The sequence below is a fragment of the Penicillium roqueforti genome (assembly GCF_015533775.1).
Source record: "Penicillium roqueforti strain LCP96 04111 chromosome Unknown scaffold_21, whole genome shotgun sequence".
Taxonomy (NCBI): Eukaryota; Fungi; Ascomycota; class Eurotiomycetes; order Eurotiales; family Aspergillaceae; genus Penicillium; species Penicillium roqueforti.
The window spans coordinates 303,383-320,448 of NW_024067585.1; the positions used below are offsets into that span (position 1 = coordinate 303,383).

Below are 17,066 nucleotides of genomic sequence, written 5' to 3' on the forward strand. Positions count from 1 at the left end.
TATGACAGCCATGGCGACTGGGAACTACCTAGTACACTTTCGCAATTGCTCAAACTCATGGTCTCAGCAGCAAAAATATAATGATACATCTCAATGGTCAGGGTCGTAAAATTATTTATGTGGTATTATATATCACAACAAAGGTATCATATAAGAATCTAAAGATAATCAGCCATTATAATGTCCGCATCGCATGCCTCCATATCCTCTCGGGGATCATAATCTATCACGTAGTTTTCCGGATAATCCGCCAATTCGCCATGATCCGAGAGAAGCATAGCATCACGGTCACCGTATGAAGTCTGGGAAGACCCAGTTGTCGATAACAATGTATCAAGAGATGTTTGCGTCGATTCCCCGATGTCTGTGAAGCTTGTCTCGCTGAAATTGTCCAAAAGCTGGTCCTCGGATTCGCTATTCAACAAGCACACGTCGCTTTCTTCATTCTCGTCGTGATATTTTGTTTGAGAAGAATGACACTGTCCCGGATTTTCATTATCAGGTTGATGCTGATCTATAGACGTAAGATCCACGAGCTCGTCTAATCCAGCCAGTGCGTTCGATGGAAATTCTGTGAAAAGCATCGAAACTCCTCTTCTTCTGGGTTTTATTCTGGGCACATTGTTCTGCGCGACACACCAAAGGGATGAGAATACTGCATTATTGCAACTTGGAAGTTGAGGCTGTATCGCCAAGTCACCCGTCTGATGGGAGGAAGTGAGCTCTAGCAAATCTGCCAATTTAGCTTTGGTGGATAGATTCTTGTTTCCTACCACCAAAGACGATATGGCTTTCGTGATCATTGGAATTGTCACTCCTCGCTGATTCATGGCCTGAGTCAAAATTAATAACCGATTTTCATGATCGAAACTGGGAACTCACATCCCGATATCCAGGATCGAAAACTGCGGGAAATATATCCGCGAAGCTCTTGATCGTGGATTTTTGTGAGACACTAACCGTGGGATCTTTGATCGAGTTGGAAATGATTCGTCTTTGGATTCCAAGATCGAACAGTCGGAAGAGTTCTTCGCTTGATGGTGATCTTTTTCCAGATATGCGAACAGTCTGTTGTCTAACAGCTGCGTAGGAATTCTCGTCATGCATTGGCAGTAGGATTTTGGTTTCTACCATTTCCTCTAACACATGAGGACTCGAGACAACCGATATTCCTTGTCCAAGAAGACTAACCTCCAACACGGAACAGTCCTCGGCTTGTGATACATCTTTGGCTTGAAAGCGATACTCCAGCCGAACGTCAATCGAAGCCAAGGTAGCTACTGGTACACCAGGGGGAGGACGCGCATCTGGGGGATTGGTCATCGAACCAGGCAAAGTCCGACCCGTTGTGTGGTTCCGTGCTAGACACCCTCTGTGCATACCAAGTTGGAGGAAGTGGAAACCAGAAGTTTCAATACAATATCTCTTGAGCTCAACTGAAAATCCGAGATCCGACCAGATCTGAAGCAAGGAAGTCAGTCTCCAATTTGAGAAATATTTCCCCGCACACACCTCCATATCGCAAAGTTTGTCTCTCAACTTCGAGATGAATGCCGCTGCTTCATTTTGATCCCAATTTCCCCCGATCCAGAAGCGCAACTCAAGCTCTGGTGCCTCTGTTATCCATATACTTTCAAGATTTGATAATTGTGAGAGGTCAATTGGTATTTCGGGAGTTGGATGACTTGGCGATTGGTTGAAATGAGCCGATGCGGCCAGGCGAAGCTGCAACTTTGAATCTCGGATTCGCAGAGTGGATTTACCCAAGTCGAGCGTTTGTGCCATTGCAGAAGAGGCTCATCACCAAAGCATCATACCTTCTTTTGGAGACCGGAACAGTCATTTAAACGAGCGATTTGGGGATTGGTGGGGTGTTGGAGAGGGATGGATGCGGCTACAGTACATGGACGGGGCACATGACTTTAGACTCTTTCCCTGACATCGCGTGCATCCAATTCTTAAATATCACTTTACTTTCCAGACATGTATTTGGGTTTTGTAAAGGCTCAGCTGAAAAGCTAAATTCTTGTTATAGATCTTGCTTAAAATGGAAATTGCTGCTGAGATCTGCTCACGGCTTAACAGCAACACATCTCAGACTGGCATATGTGATCCATTGACTCCCATCTTCTCTTGTAGTCCCATACCGGAGCATTCGGCAGATCTGCTCTATCGCACTATTCTTCTTCTCCTCGGTATCCAAGATATCCAGCATCTGAGCGCCGATTAATCTCATGAATCCTTCCAGTCCACCGTTATCAGAGGTGGTCAGCTCCAGCGGTTGGGGGTTAAGTTCAATCATCTTAACCTGAAACCCGACACTCTCAATGATCTTCTTCATATAGACGTCGGACGGATAAAACCAGGGGCACATAGCTTCCGCCGTCTCGATTGGAACTCCATGGTTGACAAGGGCGAACATGAATGCTGTGACCTTTTCTGGTGCATTTCCATGTCCGCACATCTCAAAGAAGAACGTACCTCCGGGCTTCATTGATTGAAAGATATTTTCCAATGTGGAGATATATTTTCCAATGTGGAGATACGGGTAGATGGGTCTTTCAAGATCCAATGGAATGCAGCATTGGAAGTGCTAAAATTGTATCAGCAGGGTTCTACAGGAAGTGGAAACACGGATACTAACACTTTATCCCAGTTTCCATTCATAACTTCTGCATATTCTTCAAGGTGCCGACAATCGACAACGCGGAAATCGGTGGTCGTTCCACCGTAGTCCAATGTCTTGGCCGTGTTGATCATGGATGGGGAAGAGTCAACGCCCATAACATAATTGACCGAGGGAGCAAAGCTGGTGGTAAACTTGCCATCACCACATCCAATGTCTAGAACTCTGTCCGTAGGGTTAAATTCTATGCTTTGGATGAGAGTGTCGGCAAAATGGGGGACAAAAGAAGCCGCAGCTGCATATGTCTAGATTTGGTCAGCGCAGACAAGACAAGGCAAGAGTTCATGGCCACAGACCTCTGTAGACCAATAGTCTTTTGGAGGAATCTGTGTCTGGGTCATTTTCAAGTGTATCCAAGATATATGGACTTCGTGCAGATGGTTAGAAGAAGATAGGAGCGCTTAGAGAACGGTATATGACTTATTTAAGAGAATGTATATTTCTGATTGATGAAGCGAATCTTCAGGCTGCAATCCGCTGTTATCTGAGTGCTGCATAGATTTCTCGCGTGGTCTTGCAAGTTTAATTAGGTTGACGTGGCACTCATGGGTAAAAACCAACAAATATGGAGAGGCTTCAGCTCGCCACAAGTCAGTACCGTCACCGCCACATGCATCGAAATTCAGAATCATGATATTTGCAGATCTCTGCTTTAGCCAGCCAAATCAAAGGATATTCACGTTGGTGGAGCAAGCCACACAGGATGATGAGCTTTGCCTTACTATTTTTCTATTTCTGAGGACTCCTGAGACGAGAGGCATACTTTGTACAAAATGAGGTTTGTAAGCGCCAATCATGAACGATTTTAGTTTCTCTGTCTCGGGATATCATTTTACGCCTTGATCGGCATTACAGTCCCATTCTAAGTACGATATAATAGGGTAACTACTCATGTGACCAGCCCAGCCCACTAGAGATCACTTCTCGATAGCCTCTCGGGTGTGACTACGGGAAGTTCCGTGTGGACCGAGAAATAGCTCCAGCGCTAAACTGCGCTAAACTGCTCTCGACTGGGATAACTTGGCATGCATCCACAAAATATCTTCAGCTCATGGCGTTCACCGGTCTGTTCCAGTCGTAATCTCACCACACCGACATCATGCATAAGCCTGGGCAGTATCAAAATCCATCAGTACGTGGATACACAGTAGCCGGCAGATACGGCCGAGCCAGCCACTTTCAATGCAGGCAGTCACCGCCACATATAGTGAGGTTAATTTAGCTGACAACGCCCCGAGCAATCAAACGTAGGCAGTCAACCAGGTCATGACTAATTTTTCGCTATCAGTGTATTGATATTAATGCCGATCAGCATAGTAGAACTTTATTTAAACCCCGGCTACATTCAATTCAGCTAGCCACTGAAATAGTAAATGGGGCAACCTATTGACAGAATTATCGTTTGCAGCTGGTAGGGCCTCGGCTGAGATTTCCGCGGAAGATGGCCCGGGAGATAGGTTTTAGCCCATCCGCAGAGTTCATAGACTCGATTTACCGCTGATGTATATATCCGTCCTTTGATATCCTAATCCATCCTTAGATTCTCAGAATCTGCCAGCATGACTATCGAAGTAATGTCCCATGAGCCATCCCCTATCAAACTCGCCTCCCTCGCATCCACCATCAACGAAGCAATTTTGCAATACTCACACGCTGAGTCTGAGTCAGAGAGAATATCAGCTTTAAAAAGCATCGATGTGACCTCCCAGAAGCTTGCACAATGCGCAGTGGAACCGAGACGGTCTCTGATGGCGTTTCACTTCCAACCCCATAAGGTTCTTTGCGTGAGGCTGGCCATCGAGATGCGCCTTTTTGATAACCTTCCAACCTCCGCTCCTTTCACGGTTGAGCACCTAGCAAAGCAAGCAGGAACAGACTTGGAATTTACTAGTCGCATTGCCCGCGCCTTAGGAGCATTGAACATCTTCGAGGAGGTTGGAGAGGATACATTCAAGCAGACCGCCTTGTCTCAAGAATGGAACGACAAGTTCATGCAGTCATATACCAGACACTCATGGGATAATTTTTTTTCAGACCCATGTCTTCATACATTGAGTTCTTCAACACCACGGGTTTCGTGAGCCCCTCTGACCGACTGAACACGCCTTTCGCATTTGCGAAGGGGGCCAAAAATGTGGATTTTTTTTCTCTGCTACAACAAGATCCCAAAGCTGCAACAATATTTAATGAAGCGATGACAAGCTTCAAAGACCCCCTAGGTGACTTATACAACTTCAGCAGCCTTCAAGTCGAAGAGGATGGAGTCGTTCTAGTTGATATTGGCGGTGGAAAAGGCCAAAGCATCCAGAGCATACAATCCTCATATCCAAACCTCAAAGGGCGATATGTCCTCCAGGATCTACCAGCGGTGATTGCAGCTGGAGATAGGATGTGTTCGCCCGAAGTCGAAGTGCAACCTTACAACTTTTTTGAAGAGGTGCAGCCCATCAAAGGTAGATAGACAGAGTTATATTTGGACTTGATATGATATTTGCTTATACCTGTTATTTAGGTGCTGCGGCATATCTACTCAAGCTCATATTACATGACTGGCAAGATGCAGAGTGCAGAACGATTCTCCGAAACTTAGCTCCGGCAATGAGGGGTTACAAATCGAAGCTTCTCATTTGCGATATTGTCCTGACAGATACTCGGCCAGACACACAAAAGGTTCTTTATGACATCAACATGTTTTTCATGGCTGGTAAAGAGCGCAATGTGAAGCAATGGCATGCTCTCATGGAAGGGACTGGATTCCGGATTGAAAGAATTATTGGGCTGGATAACCCTGTTCGCAGTATCATTGAGGTTGTGTTAGATGGGTAGTCATTGTTTTTCTACTTTTCTGAATGAATGAGAAAAGGGTCCTTTGTATATATACTGCAGATACTGTCTAATTTTTCTTGTGCCATGGACTGTGCCTTTTAAGCCTAAGAATATTTTATAGAGTATACTGGCTTAGGATGGAACCTAAGCCAGTATACTCTATAAAGAGGACCACAATCCCACCCCACTCCATGGTAAACCTACCAATAAAGTTCAAGTTGAAGCCTAATGGTACTTGGACTTTCCCCGGACACTTAAGCAGCTAGATACTTACCTCGGTCTAGTAGGGTATCTCCGTACCAAAAATTTGGCGACCCGCTTAGATAGGCAGAGCTATATACGATAGGAAGACGGAGCTGCTTAAAGCTAGACCAACCAAGGGGTCCTAAAGGGAAGCTTTCTTACTAAGGATACTAGTCGAAAACCTGACGAGTACTGAGAAAGCTAGCTTCGATAATCTCTAAGCTGCGATACAATACGCCCTCGTTCATATGATAGACTTCTTCGACCCCCTCAGACAACTTTACGCCGAGACCGATAGTTCTAAGGACGAAGGCCACAGCGTAATGATCTTCCACGTGAAGAAAGGCTGGGCCTACACCGACACGAGAAAACCCCCTCTAGCCAACTTAGTCGAGCCGATCATGTTCCTAAGCCGACTCCTCTCCTCTGCCGAGTAGAACTACTGGCCGACCGAGCTAGAAGTAGCCTACCTAGTCGGGGTACTACAAAAATTAAGGCACCTGCTCCTCGCTGTGCCAGCCGACCATAGCGCTACGGTCAACATCGCCGTAAACACCAATTTACGCTCAGCGGCGACAGAGAACCAAAATCTCCGTTTGGTCAGGGCAGCCCAATTTATCCAGACATTCAGCTTGAAGGTCTACCACAGATCCGAAGCAACGAACAAAGTGGCGGACGCCCTCTCCAGACTCCGGAGCGAGGACAACGATTTAGACAGCTTTCCGCAGGGCATCGATGCTTTCCCGGCAACAACCCAGGAAGGCGAAGAAGAACCATCAAGCTCCGGAACAAACAGTACGGTCTTCACGGAACTTTCTAACGAGTTGAAAGAAAAAATCCAATCCGGGTACCAAGCCGACTCCAGATGGGACAAAGTCATTCAAACTCTACAGGAGGAGGAAGCCTCCGCAGATCCGATATCCACCAAAAACTGCCGTACAGACTAGACGACAACGGGTTGTTATATCTCACACATAACGACGGAACCGAAGCCCTCTGTCTCCCAAAATCCATGACAAAGGACATTTTCAGCTTGGTTCACGACCACAAAGCCCGCCAATGCTATGACAGCTGCTGGCAGAGAATGAAGGGGTTCTGGAATTAGGGCCTATCTGAGATCCTGAGCTGGTTTTGACTCGTTCTAGGCTGGGGATTCTGTTGCGCGGGGGCAAGCTGCTGTTGCTGCTGCTTGGCTTGGTACTGGTTTTGGTAATGACCTTGTTGCCAGGTTTGCCGCTGTTGATTTTGCCATCTTGGTGGAGGTAGGTGGAGATGGGTCTGGGGTTGGCTGGGAGCGAATGGTTACGCGTGGCCTGCCGATGTGGAGGACTGCTTCTCGACGGTGATGTTTGGGGTTGCACGGGTGGCGTTCATTGGGTCTGTGTGCTGGTGTCGTCTATGAAGCCGCGAGTAGAGAGGAAGCGGTCCATCTGAATGTCCCTTTAGACAGCAGCCAACGCATCAACTTGATCCTGAGTAATTGTCCCATCCCCAACAAGGCGCTGCAGAATCTCATGGCAAAATCTTTGGCAGTTATTGACAACAAGATCAAAGGGGCGGTTCTCCGCCGCTGCAATGCACAGCGCGTCAAGTTCGTCGTCGGTGAGATTAAGCCCAGTGGCGATTTCAACTGAGGCTTCAAGTGAACGCGAGGTTGCTGGGTTTATGTTATCCATCGGCTCGTAAGACTGAGCCTTTTTTCAGTATATTGGAGTTTGAGAATAAGATATAAGTGCATACCGTCGTCCCGCTCAGCAGGGAAGCCTTACTCGCATGAAAAAGGGTTCCGGTCGCTGCTGGGGCATCCCAGAGAAAGCTGCACAAATATTAGAATTAGAATTATTCAATATTGCTCCAAGCTTGAGACTTACAGAGCCCAATGAGCCGTGTCCTCGGGGAACCAGCGGGATTGATTGAAGCACAACAGAGTTGATGTTCTTGTCATGACAATCTAGCGAGCTTTGTCTTGTTGAGCAGTTAATCGCGTGATACGTGTAAGACGGAAGATTGTTCAGAAGTTTGGTAGAGAAGAGACGCGTCAAGAGGAAGAATGGATGGGGACAACTTGTAAGTAGGAGGGTCACGTAGCTGGGACTGACTAGAGCTTGGAGTTGTTTGTGTCCATCTGTCCAAGGCTTTGATATGTGCCTTCACTGTCACAATTATTTTGCCAAGTTCGAATTTTGCTGGCCTCCAAAGCTATAGTTTGATATTATTAAGATACAAAACTATTCCTAGTTGATACAATTTCCTAGAGTGTTGCAGTTTTCAATCCAAATACAATATGGGCCGAGTTTATGCTTTGGCCTTTCATGATTGGGACTCGTTCCTTCCCTTTCGGGCTCGCGAGTCACTTGCTCCTTCCCTCTCGAGGGAAGTCGTTCCTTCCTTGACAGTAAGCGAGCAGGCTTTGCCATGGGGGTATAAAATGTATAAAATTCCCGCCGTAGCTCTGCGTTCTGTTCTCTTTTCTTTTTCTTCTCTACGTTTAGTATTTCGTTAGAATGTACTCTTTCTTATCGAATTGACCTGATACGTAACATACTCCAAGCCTTACAGTACCCGAGATTAATATGAGCTGATTTGGAAAGAAAAATAGCAAAAGATGACAAAAACGGACTAAGCTTTTTATCAAATTACTGGCTCTATATGCGTTGGTTGATTCTCCCCTAGAACATCTTCCTTCATTACTGCTATCCTTTATCCTAAAACGAATATGGTTTCCTCAGCTATAGAACAATTTCAAAGCCTCTGGGCTGAGAGAGCGCTGCAACATTACCGGGATCTCTCCATCAACTTAGACAAGCGCCCTTATAAACTAGCCCTCCCCTAGGGCCACACTGGACAGGATCGTGGCCACGGGCCATGAGGACTTTGCCCAATACCATGAGCTGTTCAGACATGAAAACGCTAAGCTGGAGTAGTCGTGCTGCGTGGTGTTTTAGTCAGTTTGTATAATAGTATGAGCTTAGCTACCAGCCAGGCGATTCCGCTTCGCCCAAGTTCACCCAAAGGACAGAGTTTTTGTTTGAGATGTAACTAAGCGCTCGTTCTCTGAGTCTACGCATACATTAACGCTAATTCTAAATTCCATATTATTATAAGAAGCGATACGTGCGACTTTCTGATCGAAATTCAATATAAATCCCTCAGGCCCAAGGACGTCAATGCCAGCCGGGAGCTTGGCTTCGAGATCTTGGACGAGATAGGCCTCAATTGTCAGTTTGGCTGTTGCCTGTGGACCTATGAAGTAGACGTCCAACTCTATCCACTCGTTCGATATATATTGGGATTTTATGCCGCTGACCGAAATTGGTTTTGGCAGCATTGTGACTAGGGTATCTATCTTTTGAGCTACCCTGAGTCGATAAGAGTCATCACGCATCCGGAACCTAAATAAGCTGTAATGCATTGATCCTAAAGCTACTGTAGCCGTCGCATACCTCCAGGCACGAAAAGCGTATCCTGGGCTATGGGCTTTGACGCGGTTAGACTCATACAAGGGGAGGGAGCCGTCAAACAAAGCTGGGGCTACTTCTAAGGTCGTCCCAGCGGCCGGCGACTTACAGCCGTATAGATTTTTATAGAGATCATTACCAGATTCGAAGCTAAAGTCACAATTCAAACAGGTAACAGAGAGCTGGGGGTGGCAAAGCTGTGCCGTCGCCCGTAATATAGCCCCGGATCAACTTCACGTTCCGGGACGGGACCCTGCGGCGCGTGGTCTGGTTTGCATGTGACTTCCTTCTGACGTTAAATAGCAACTACTACTTCTCCTTCTCCTAAGAATCAACATCCTCTTCATTTAACAAACTTCAACTCACATAATCATGCTTGCCCGTCTTAAAAACATATTCACCCCCTCCACCAATCCTTCCGTACTTCTTGTTGTTGGCAAGTTTGGTGCTAGAATCCATGTTCTTCATCTTATACCCGAGGACGGCACCATCGAACGCTTTTGCCTCGTAATGCCATCTTCGTTTACTACCTTCCGCTACCGTGGAGCCAGAGAGCTATCGCGCGAGCAGATCGGCACAGTCACGCTTGACGTTGGAGATGGTGTGATTGGTAATACCTTCCTCGACGACGTTAAGACACGAATCTACAAGCTACAGAATGATTCCCTAAGCTCGAGCCCGGCGCAGCTACAGACAGGCAGTACTGAGGTAACTCAGCTCGTGCAAGACGTCCTTCGGCCCGTAGCACTCGATGCGATTCATGAAAGAGAGGGGCGAGATCGCTCTATGCGCGCGACAGAGACGTACCCTGTTTTTATTATTTACATCACACGCAGCCCAGGGAGGAGTTTTCTTGAGATGACAAGCTATCCTTAATGAGATTCCATCATGAAAGAGAGGCGAGATCGCTCTATAAGCGCGACACAGACTTACCCTGTTTTTGTTGTTTACATCATACGCCCGAGCGCAGGGAGACTGACTGAGCTGACAAGCTATCCTTAATGAGATTCCACCAGTTCTTTTGCTCAATATATGAATAGTAGTTGTAGTGATTTGAAATAACATTATATGCATCACAGCAATATATTGGCACAATTTTTATTTTGTATGTGGCTTGCTTTTTTACAATTCTGTATGAATAGAAGTAGTTGAGCATGTAGGTAGTGCAGCTAGTCAATAGAGTAATAGCATGCAATACTTAGTCTCTATATCAATAACCATTGAAGCCTTGACAATGAATAGTTCTCGTACTCAATGAACTATGAGGCAGAACTAGTCTTTTGTGAAACATCTGATAGGCCGGTTTCAAAAGTCCATTTGCAGTTATTGTCGTATCCCTGCGCGATTCTCTCAACATCGACGACAGCATCCCACGCCGCCAACGTCCTCCTATATCGTTCCTCTCCATCCTCGACATTGACAGCGTCCAGGTCTTCCTGGCGCCCAGCATCGCACTCGCAGCGCAAAACAGACCTCAGCACGTCTAGCAGTTCCCTCCTCCACCCAGGTTGATGGCCCCCGGACAGCCGTGCCGCGACGTACTCATAGTACGCGGGCATGATGTTGGCCATCTCCCAGTCCAGGAAACCCGTCACCGCGAGTGTGCACGGGTCCACGAGGATGTTCCGGTCAGACAAGTCCCCATGCGAGAGGACAGGACGGTCCCAATCACCTGGGCCGGTGGTGTCACGCTGTACTCGCTCAAGGGCGACTGCACGTTCCGCGTCCGGGTCAGAGGCCTGCAGCGCGCGGACGCGCGAGTCATCCCACTCTGAGCGGGAGGCGCAACATACATACGTCTCTGTGCCAAATTCGGAGAAGAGGACGTACGGCTGCCGCGTAGGCCGGCCGTAGTAAGAAAAGTGGTGCGTACGCATACGCACGAGGAGACGGCAGAGCTCCGCCTTGATGGTCTGGCGCTGTAGAAGGGTGAGAGAGGGCCAGAGCTCGACTAGCGGCGTGCCTGGCTGGCGAATGAGAACGACGCCCTGTTGGATGCGGTTGGGCGTCAAGGCGTTGGAGGTTATTATCGGAATCGTGACGACACAAATGACGCGTGGGACACAGAGGCCCAAGATGGAATGGGCGAGCGCGGTCATCTTGCCTTCGCCATCGTCAGCGCCCAGTTTGAGGATGGTAGAGGGAGAATGAATAAAAAACTGCCGTCCAATATTTAGAATAGTCGGCGCTGAGAACAGAGGGAGGCTGGGGAGAAAGGCCCAGTTCTCCCGAGGAAGCTGCTCTGGTTCCTGAGAGCTCTCGCCATCTAGTGTCATTTTGAGCGGCGATGCGTGGGGAGAAGTCCAGAGTATCAGGCAATATTAAGGGTTTACTTAGTTAAGTAACCTGGTGCTAAAGTGCGATGTCCTCTAAGATAATTGATTGATTGCGGAGCGAGCGAAGCAAGTATAAATCACAACGTCCTATGTACGTACGTATCACGTGGCTAAATTACTTATCTAGGCCCTTCTACGCATCACACCAGACTAATAATGAAGACAAGAGTTCTTTCTCGGTTGTAGCATTTGTCTTGTATATATTCTTATACAATAGCGACAGTCATTCATTCACGACTATCTCCAGCCAACAGATTGATTTCTTGCCGTACGAAGCAATCCCACGAGGAATTGACTGTCTAGCAATATTCAACCCAGGCATCGAGGTTCATGTTCTTGATGACAGTCGAGAACTTGCCGGCGTTGGCTGCGTTGCAGGCTGATGTCTTCAACGTAGAGGAGAGAACGGCTCTAGCTCGGAGCTTGTGGTGACCGTGTCCGTGCCCGTGTCGGTGTTTTTTCTCCTTAGTGGCATCGGTGCTAGCCTCTTCCTCGTCGTCTTCGCGTTCGTCATCTTCATCGTCTTCGTCGTCGTCTTCGTCATCATCGTTAGTGTCCGCATCAGTGCTGCTAGTATTGGTGTCATCGGCGGCTGTGCTGGTTGCAGCGGCAGCGGCAGCCGAGGTAGAAGAAGGTATGACAGCAACAGTGGCTGTTGCAGAGGCAGCGGCAGCTGAGGTAGAAGAAGGGATGACAGCGATAGTGGCAGTGGCAGTGGCGGTAGACTTGCTATCAGTGGAAGTCTTGGTGGCAGTATCAGAAGTATCGTCAGAGCCGTCCGACTCAATAGTCTCGTCGGAATATTCAATATGGAAAACAGACTCATATCTTATCAATAGATGAATTGCCGCAGGACTGCTCGTTGTATGATGCTATCCTAAGCCGCCTACTATTCATGTTCGTCGACGTGATTTGCTGTTTTGCAGATGATCTTGGAGGCCTTGATGCCGTACGTGATATCTTATCAGTATGGGTGCGTATCGGATCGGGGTCTTCACGCTACAAGCTTGTTTATCATCTAGGAAAGTGGCTATATCGGCAAGTGAGATCAAGGCAGGTACACCGTTTATATTCTCATATTATAACGGCGCAGCACCCCACAGAGTCCAATCAGGTCTGTTATCTAAAATTGTTCTCATTAAGCTAAAAATTATACTAGGATCTTTATAGCATACGGTAGGCTTAGACCTGACAGCGAGAGTGAACCATTTGTCTAGTAAGTAAGGTAGGACACAGGTTCGGAAGGCTACGAAATCTAGAAAAGCACAGATCATAAGAGAGAGGTTGAAGAGATGTGCGACTAGAACTATATTAGCGTGGATCCCTGAATCATCACGCCAACTCGGGCCACACGCAACAAAATGTCCCCTAGGTTGGCAAGTATTGCGCCTTAGTATCTGAGAACATAAGAACCATAAGCTGTACTACCCTAATATAACTTAGTTAGATCTTATATTAAAGTGGATTCAGAATGGAAAATCACCTCAGAGGCACTGGGTAATTAGCTGTGAAATTTCTGGTTCCACTTGCAATAATAAAGGACTATCCCGGTCAGTGAACGACCTCTCTAGGGCTACATAGCAGCTATAGAGAATGGGTATAATATATAATCTTATTTGGTTTCCTCCATTTCATTTGCAGCACATTAAAAGATCTTTGCCGCTCCCTAGTAATATGGGTATTGAATATTAAGGTTAAGTTCTCCCAGGTCTTGTGGCAGTAAGCTTGATGGGGGAAGAAGATGATACTATTATGACCCCTCTGGTGGGGGTGCCATGGCTAAACTATGACTAAGCAGGCTAGGCCTGTGACAGGTCTTATATGGAAATTGAGCGCGGAGTGAGACTAGTAAGCTCACCTCAGAAGGTGACCATTTTATTATAACTTTAGGAGGAAACTGGTTAGAACTTATCGTTAAAGTACCTAGGTAGGCGCCCTTGATTATAAATCGCTGGACTCGTTATAGGTATCTGTACAGTCAAGGTACCAGTAAAGGAAACCTTCGATAACTCTGAGAGTTATATTCTTCAGCTAGTATTAAGGGTCTAGTGGGATAAGGCGTTAGATAAAACTATATTATTAGTAATAGCTGGGAGAAAATCTAATAAAGCAAGATTAACTAGGATAAACCTACTTTTTGAAGTTGCGATCTATATATCCTGTCACGATTGGCACTTGCGGGACTCGTACTTTCCCGTTTGGGATTGTACCGTTGGTCGTTCCTTCCCGTTCGAAGGAACTCATTTGCGCAGACAGTCGTACCTTCCTTCTGGGAGAAGCGAGGATAGGGCTTTGTCCCCGAAGGGATATAAAGACCCATTTGTTGTTTTGCGTTTGTTTTCTTTTCTTTTCTTTCTTCATACTTGATATTCGGTTAGCAATGCACTTCTTCTGCTAGAAATAACCTGGCACGTAACATATCCTACGGATTTCAGTATAGAATCGGTAAAATCCGCGTTAACTTCCGGATCTTCTTATTAGATGAATAACATCCAATCGGTTTTATTAAGCTTAGCTTCACTTTTCTTCGGCATTTTGCCGGTAGTATAGTTCAATGTTATTAGAAAGTAGAACGGCCACGCCGAAGATATGGAATTGTTTAGGGATGATATCTGAACGAGGACTTAGACTGCCTTTATATCTTTTATCCATAATGTACGCGCTGAGGGCGTTGATGTATGATGAATACTTACTCCTGTAAGGGCGCTAAACCTAATAGTATTATATTCAATGCTCTAACGTGAGCGCTAGGTGAAAGGACCACGATTTCCCCTCGAAAGACCACACACAAATGTTGTCTTTTCGCCGTCACCCCGACTTACTCCATACTATACAGTGGAGTACCCGTGACGTGCATATGGTGAACCTCGGAACCGCGGTTTAACCGCCGTTATCTCTTATCGTACTCCCCTATCGACAATCTGTCACGTGTGGCCTTAATCCAGGTGGCCTGAAAGTAACCGTTACACTTCCAACTATCTACGCTCAGCGATGCCAGGGGATGAGTTGTCAGAGGATCACCTGTATGCCCGGAATGGCCAGGATGAACATGAAGCCCAATCCCTCCTGTCTGCTTCAAGCGAGGAGCATGACCTAGCTCTCCATCCGGAGCCTCTTCCGTCGCCGATCCCCTCACATAACGCGACAAGTAGCATATCCCACTCCGCGATTTCTCAACCTGCAACCGACGGAAAGCGCCGTACACCCCGTACCATGAACCGAGTTCGATTCGACCTGGACGAAGAACCTGAAAACAATCGCATTTCCATTGAGCGTACTCTCAGCCCGGACGACAGTCCAGATGACACACTATGGCTGGAGGACGAGGACTATGAACTTGGAAACCGAGGCCCAGGGACACACCACAGTGGACAATCAATTCCTCTTCTCACAAATATCGAAGCGCCTAGTGTGACACTTGCAACGTCGGACGATTTCTTCCCCGAAGATCATCTCGAAAATGCGCGGCCGCGGAGTGGGATGAAAATGGCGTTCATGAACATGGCCAACAGCATTATCGGCGCTGGGATTATTGGGCAACCTTACGCGCTCCGTCAAGCAGGCATGGCGATGGGAATTGTGCTGCTGACTGCCTTGACCGTCACAGTGGACTGGACTATTCGATTGATTGTGGTCAACTCTAAATTGAGTGGGGCGGATTCCTTTCAGGCAACTATGCAGCATTGCTTCGGGAAGAGTGGTCTCATCGCGATCTCAGTTGCACAGTGGGCATTTGCATTCGGTGGCATGGTCGCATTTTGCATTATTGTTGGCGATACCATTCCACACGTTCTAGGCGCTTTATTTCCGTCTCTTAAGGATATGGCCTTCCTCTGGCTTTTCACAGACCGCAGGGCGGTTATCGTTATTTTCGTTTTGGTAGTTTCATACCCATTGTCCTTGTATAGAGACATTGCTAAGGTCAGCTCGTTCCTTCCTTACTATTTATCATAGACTAACAGTCAGATAGCTGGCAAAAGCATCCGCCTTGGCATTTGTTAGCATGATAGTCATTGTCGTCACAGTCATCACCCAGGGCTTTCGGGTCCCGCCTGAATCGCGTGGAGAGATCAAAAGCCACCTCGTATTCAACACTGGCTTTTTTCAGGCTGTCGGGGTCATTTCTTTTGGTAAGTTTTAGCTGCCCTGTCAATACTTGGAAAGCTTCTAACAATTTCCAGCTTTCGTTTGTCGTATGTTCCTTTTTATCCTACTGATATCCCAACCACTAATTTCCACAGACCACAACAGTCTTCTGATCTATGGCTCACTGAAAAAGCCGACACTCGACCGTTTCGCCCGAGTCACACATTACTCGACAGGAATATCTCTGGTGATGTGTCTAGCAATGGGTATCGCAGGGTTTCTGTCGTTCGGGTCTAAAACCCAGGGCAACGTTCTGAACAACTTCCCATCAGACAATATCGTTGTCAATATCGCACGATTGTACAATCTTCCCATTGATATTGATATAGAGATTCTTGACTGACTTCTATTAGCTGCTTTGGCTTGAACATGTTGACCACGCTACCGCTCGAGGCGTTCGTCTGCCGTTCCGTCATGACAACCTACTATTTCCCCGACGAACCACACAACACGGTTCGGCATATTATCTTCACAACGGCGCTGGTGGTGACTTCGATGGTGTTGTCCTTGATAACCTGCGATCTGGGAAGTGTATTTGAGCTCATTGGCGCGACTAGTGCTGCTGCTCTGGCTTATATATTCCCTCCTCTCTGTTACATCAAGCTTAGCAGTGCTACGCGGCGAGAGAAGATCCCAGCATACCTATGTATTTGTTTTGGTGTGCTTGTGATGGGTGTCAGTGTAGTGCAGGCGGTCATCAAGATCATTCGAAGTAAGTGTGTCCCGGAAGATGGTTGCAATTGGACCCAGTTGATAGCTATTTGGTCGCATCCTCCGCAAATATACTAACATTGAAATTTGCAGATGATGGCGAGGCCCATAGTTGCAGTGCACGTTAGAGGGAAGGGATTCCTCAAGGACTTTCCACAGATAGCGGCGACTTGTACTCTCGGTGTGCTCGAAAAGCCTCTTGGAGCCGTGTTGCTATGTATATATGTATCCATTTTGAACAAATAGCTGTTTCCTATCATACCCTACAACATTCTCCTTCACAAATGGCTACGTGCCGTTTTTATGTAGAAATGGATTGCGACGTCTCAAGATAGCTAGCAGGTAGTTTGATAGATACTGTGTGCCCAGGTGAGCAGTATGTATATACTGTGCAGTTAGACTAAGTACGGTGAAGTATATTCTAGGCACGTGCACTTTGTGATTTAGGTATCGCAATCCGTCTGCTTCGTTTCTCATTTTCTACTACTCCGCTCACTCTCTACATCCCCAAACACCACGATGATTATTAATGTCATTCTAACGTATATCTATAGGACTTTACTATGACGTGTATACGTGACTCGCACGTGGCCATCTCGCACGTGGCCATGCCAGATCCTAAGGCCAAAAGACTTCCACAGAAGGTGCGATGGACAATCC

General features: G+C 46.9%; 7 protein-coding genes across 7 annotated transcripts; 3 read left to right on the forward strand and 4 right to left on the reverse strand.

Annotated features, from left to right (window-relative positions):
* Positions 1-158: 158 nt before the first annotated feature.
* LCP9604111_7194 (class I SAM-dependent methyltransferase) lies at positions 159-3,027 on the reverse strand (the record flags this gene model as incomplete). Its single annotated transcript, XM_039075199.1, has 6 exons — positions 159-833; positions 883-1,186; positions 2,148-2,439; positions 2,547-2,593; positions 2,645-2,931; positions 2,983-3,027. 6 exons carry the CDS (start codon positions 3,025-3,027, stop codon positions 159-161), a joined length of 1,650 nt encoding a protein of 549 aa, XP_038926892.1.
* Positions 3,028-4,245: 1,218 nt separating this feature from the next.
* LCP9604111_7195 (uncharacterized protein) lies at positions 4,246-5,512 on the forward strand (the record flags this gene model as incomplete). Its single annotated transcript, XM_039075200.1, has 3 exons — positions 4,246-4,673; positions 4,721-5,139; positions 5,199-5,512. The coding sequence occupies 3 exons, from the start codon at positions 4,246-4,248 to the stop codon at positions 5,510-5,512; spliced, it is 1,161 nt and encodes a 386-aa protein (XP_038926893.1).
* A 1,685-nt stretch (positions 5,513-7,197) lies between these two features.
* On the reverse strand, positions 7,198-7,700 carry LCP9604111_7196 (uncharacterized protein; the record flags this gene model as incomplete). The annotated part of the gene is made up of 3 exons (XM_039075201.1): positions 7,198-7,443; positions 7,496-7,571; positions 7,627-7,700. 3 exons carry the CDS (start codon positions 7,698-7,700, stop codon positions 7,198-7,200), a joined length of 396 nt encoding a protein of 131 aa, XP_038926894.1.
* A 1,885-nt stretch (positions 7,701-9,585) lies between these two features.
* Positions 9,586-10,089, forward strand: LCP9604111_7197 (uncharacterized protein; the record flags this gene model as incomplete). The annotated part of the gene is made up of 1 exon (XM_039075202.1): positions 9,586-10,089. The coding sequence occupies one exon, from the start codon at positions 9,586-9,588 to the stop codon at positions 10,087-10,089; it is 504 nt and encodes a 167-aa protein (XP_038926895.1).
* Positions 10,090-10,472: 383 nt separating this feature from the next.
* On the reverse strand, positions 10,473-11,489 carry LCP9604111_7198 (phosphotransferase family protein; the record flags this gene model as incomplete). Its single annotated transcript, XM_039075203.1, has 1 exon — positions 10,473-11,489. One exon carries the CDS (start codon positions 11,487-11,489, stop codon positions 10,473-10,475), a length of 1,017 nt encoding a protein of 338 aa, XP_038926896.1.
* A 359-nt stretch (positions 11,490-11,848) lies between these two features.
* On the reverse strand, positions 11,849-12,567 carry LCP9604111_7199 (uncharacterized protein; the record flags this gene model as incomplete). The annotated part of the gene is made up of 2 exons (XM_039075204.1): positions 11,849-12,377; positions 12,548-12,567. The coding sequence occupies 2 exons, from the start codon at positions 12,565-12,567 to the stop codon at positions 11,849-11,851; spliced, it is 549 nt and encodes a 182-aa protein (XP_038926897.1).
* Positions 12,568-14,540: 1,973 nt separating this feature from the next.
* On the forward strand, positions 14,541-16,534 carry LCP9604111_7200 (putative amino acid transporter; the record flags this gene model as incomplete). The annotated part of the gene is made up of 6 exons (XM_039075207.1): positions 14,541-15,470; positions 15,520-15,679; positions 15,731-15,742; positions 15,791-15,995; positions 16,049-16,407; positions 16,500-16,534. 6 exons carry the CDS (start codon positions 14,541-14,543, stop codon positions 16,532-16,534), a joined length of 1,701 nt encoding a protein of 566 aa, XP_038926898.1.
* Between the last annotated feature and the right edge of the window lie 532 nt (positions 16,535-17,066).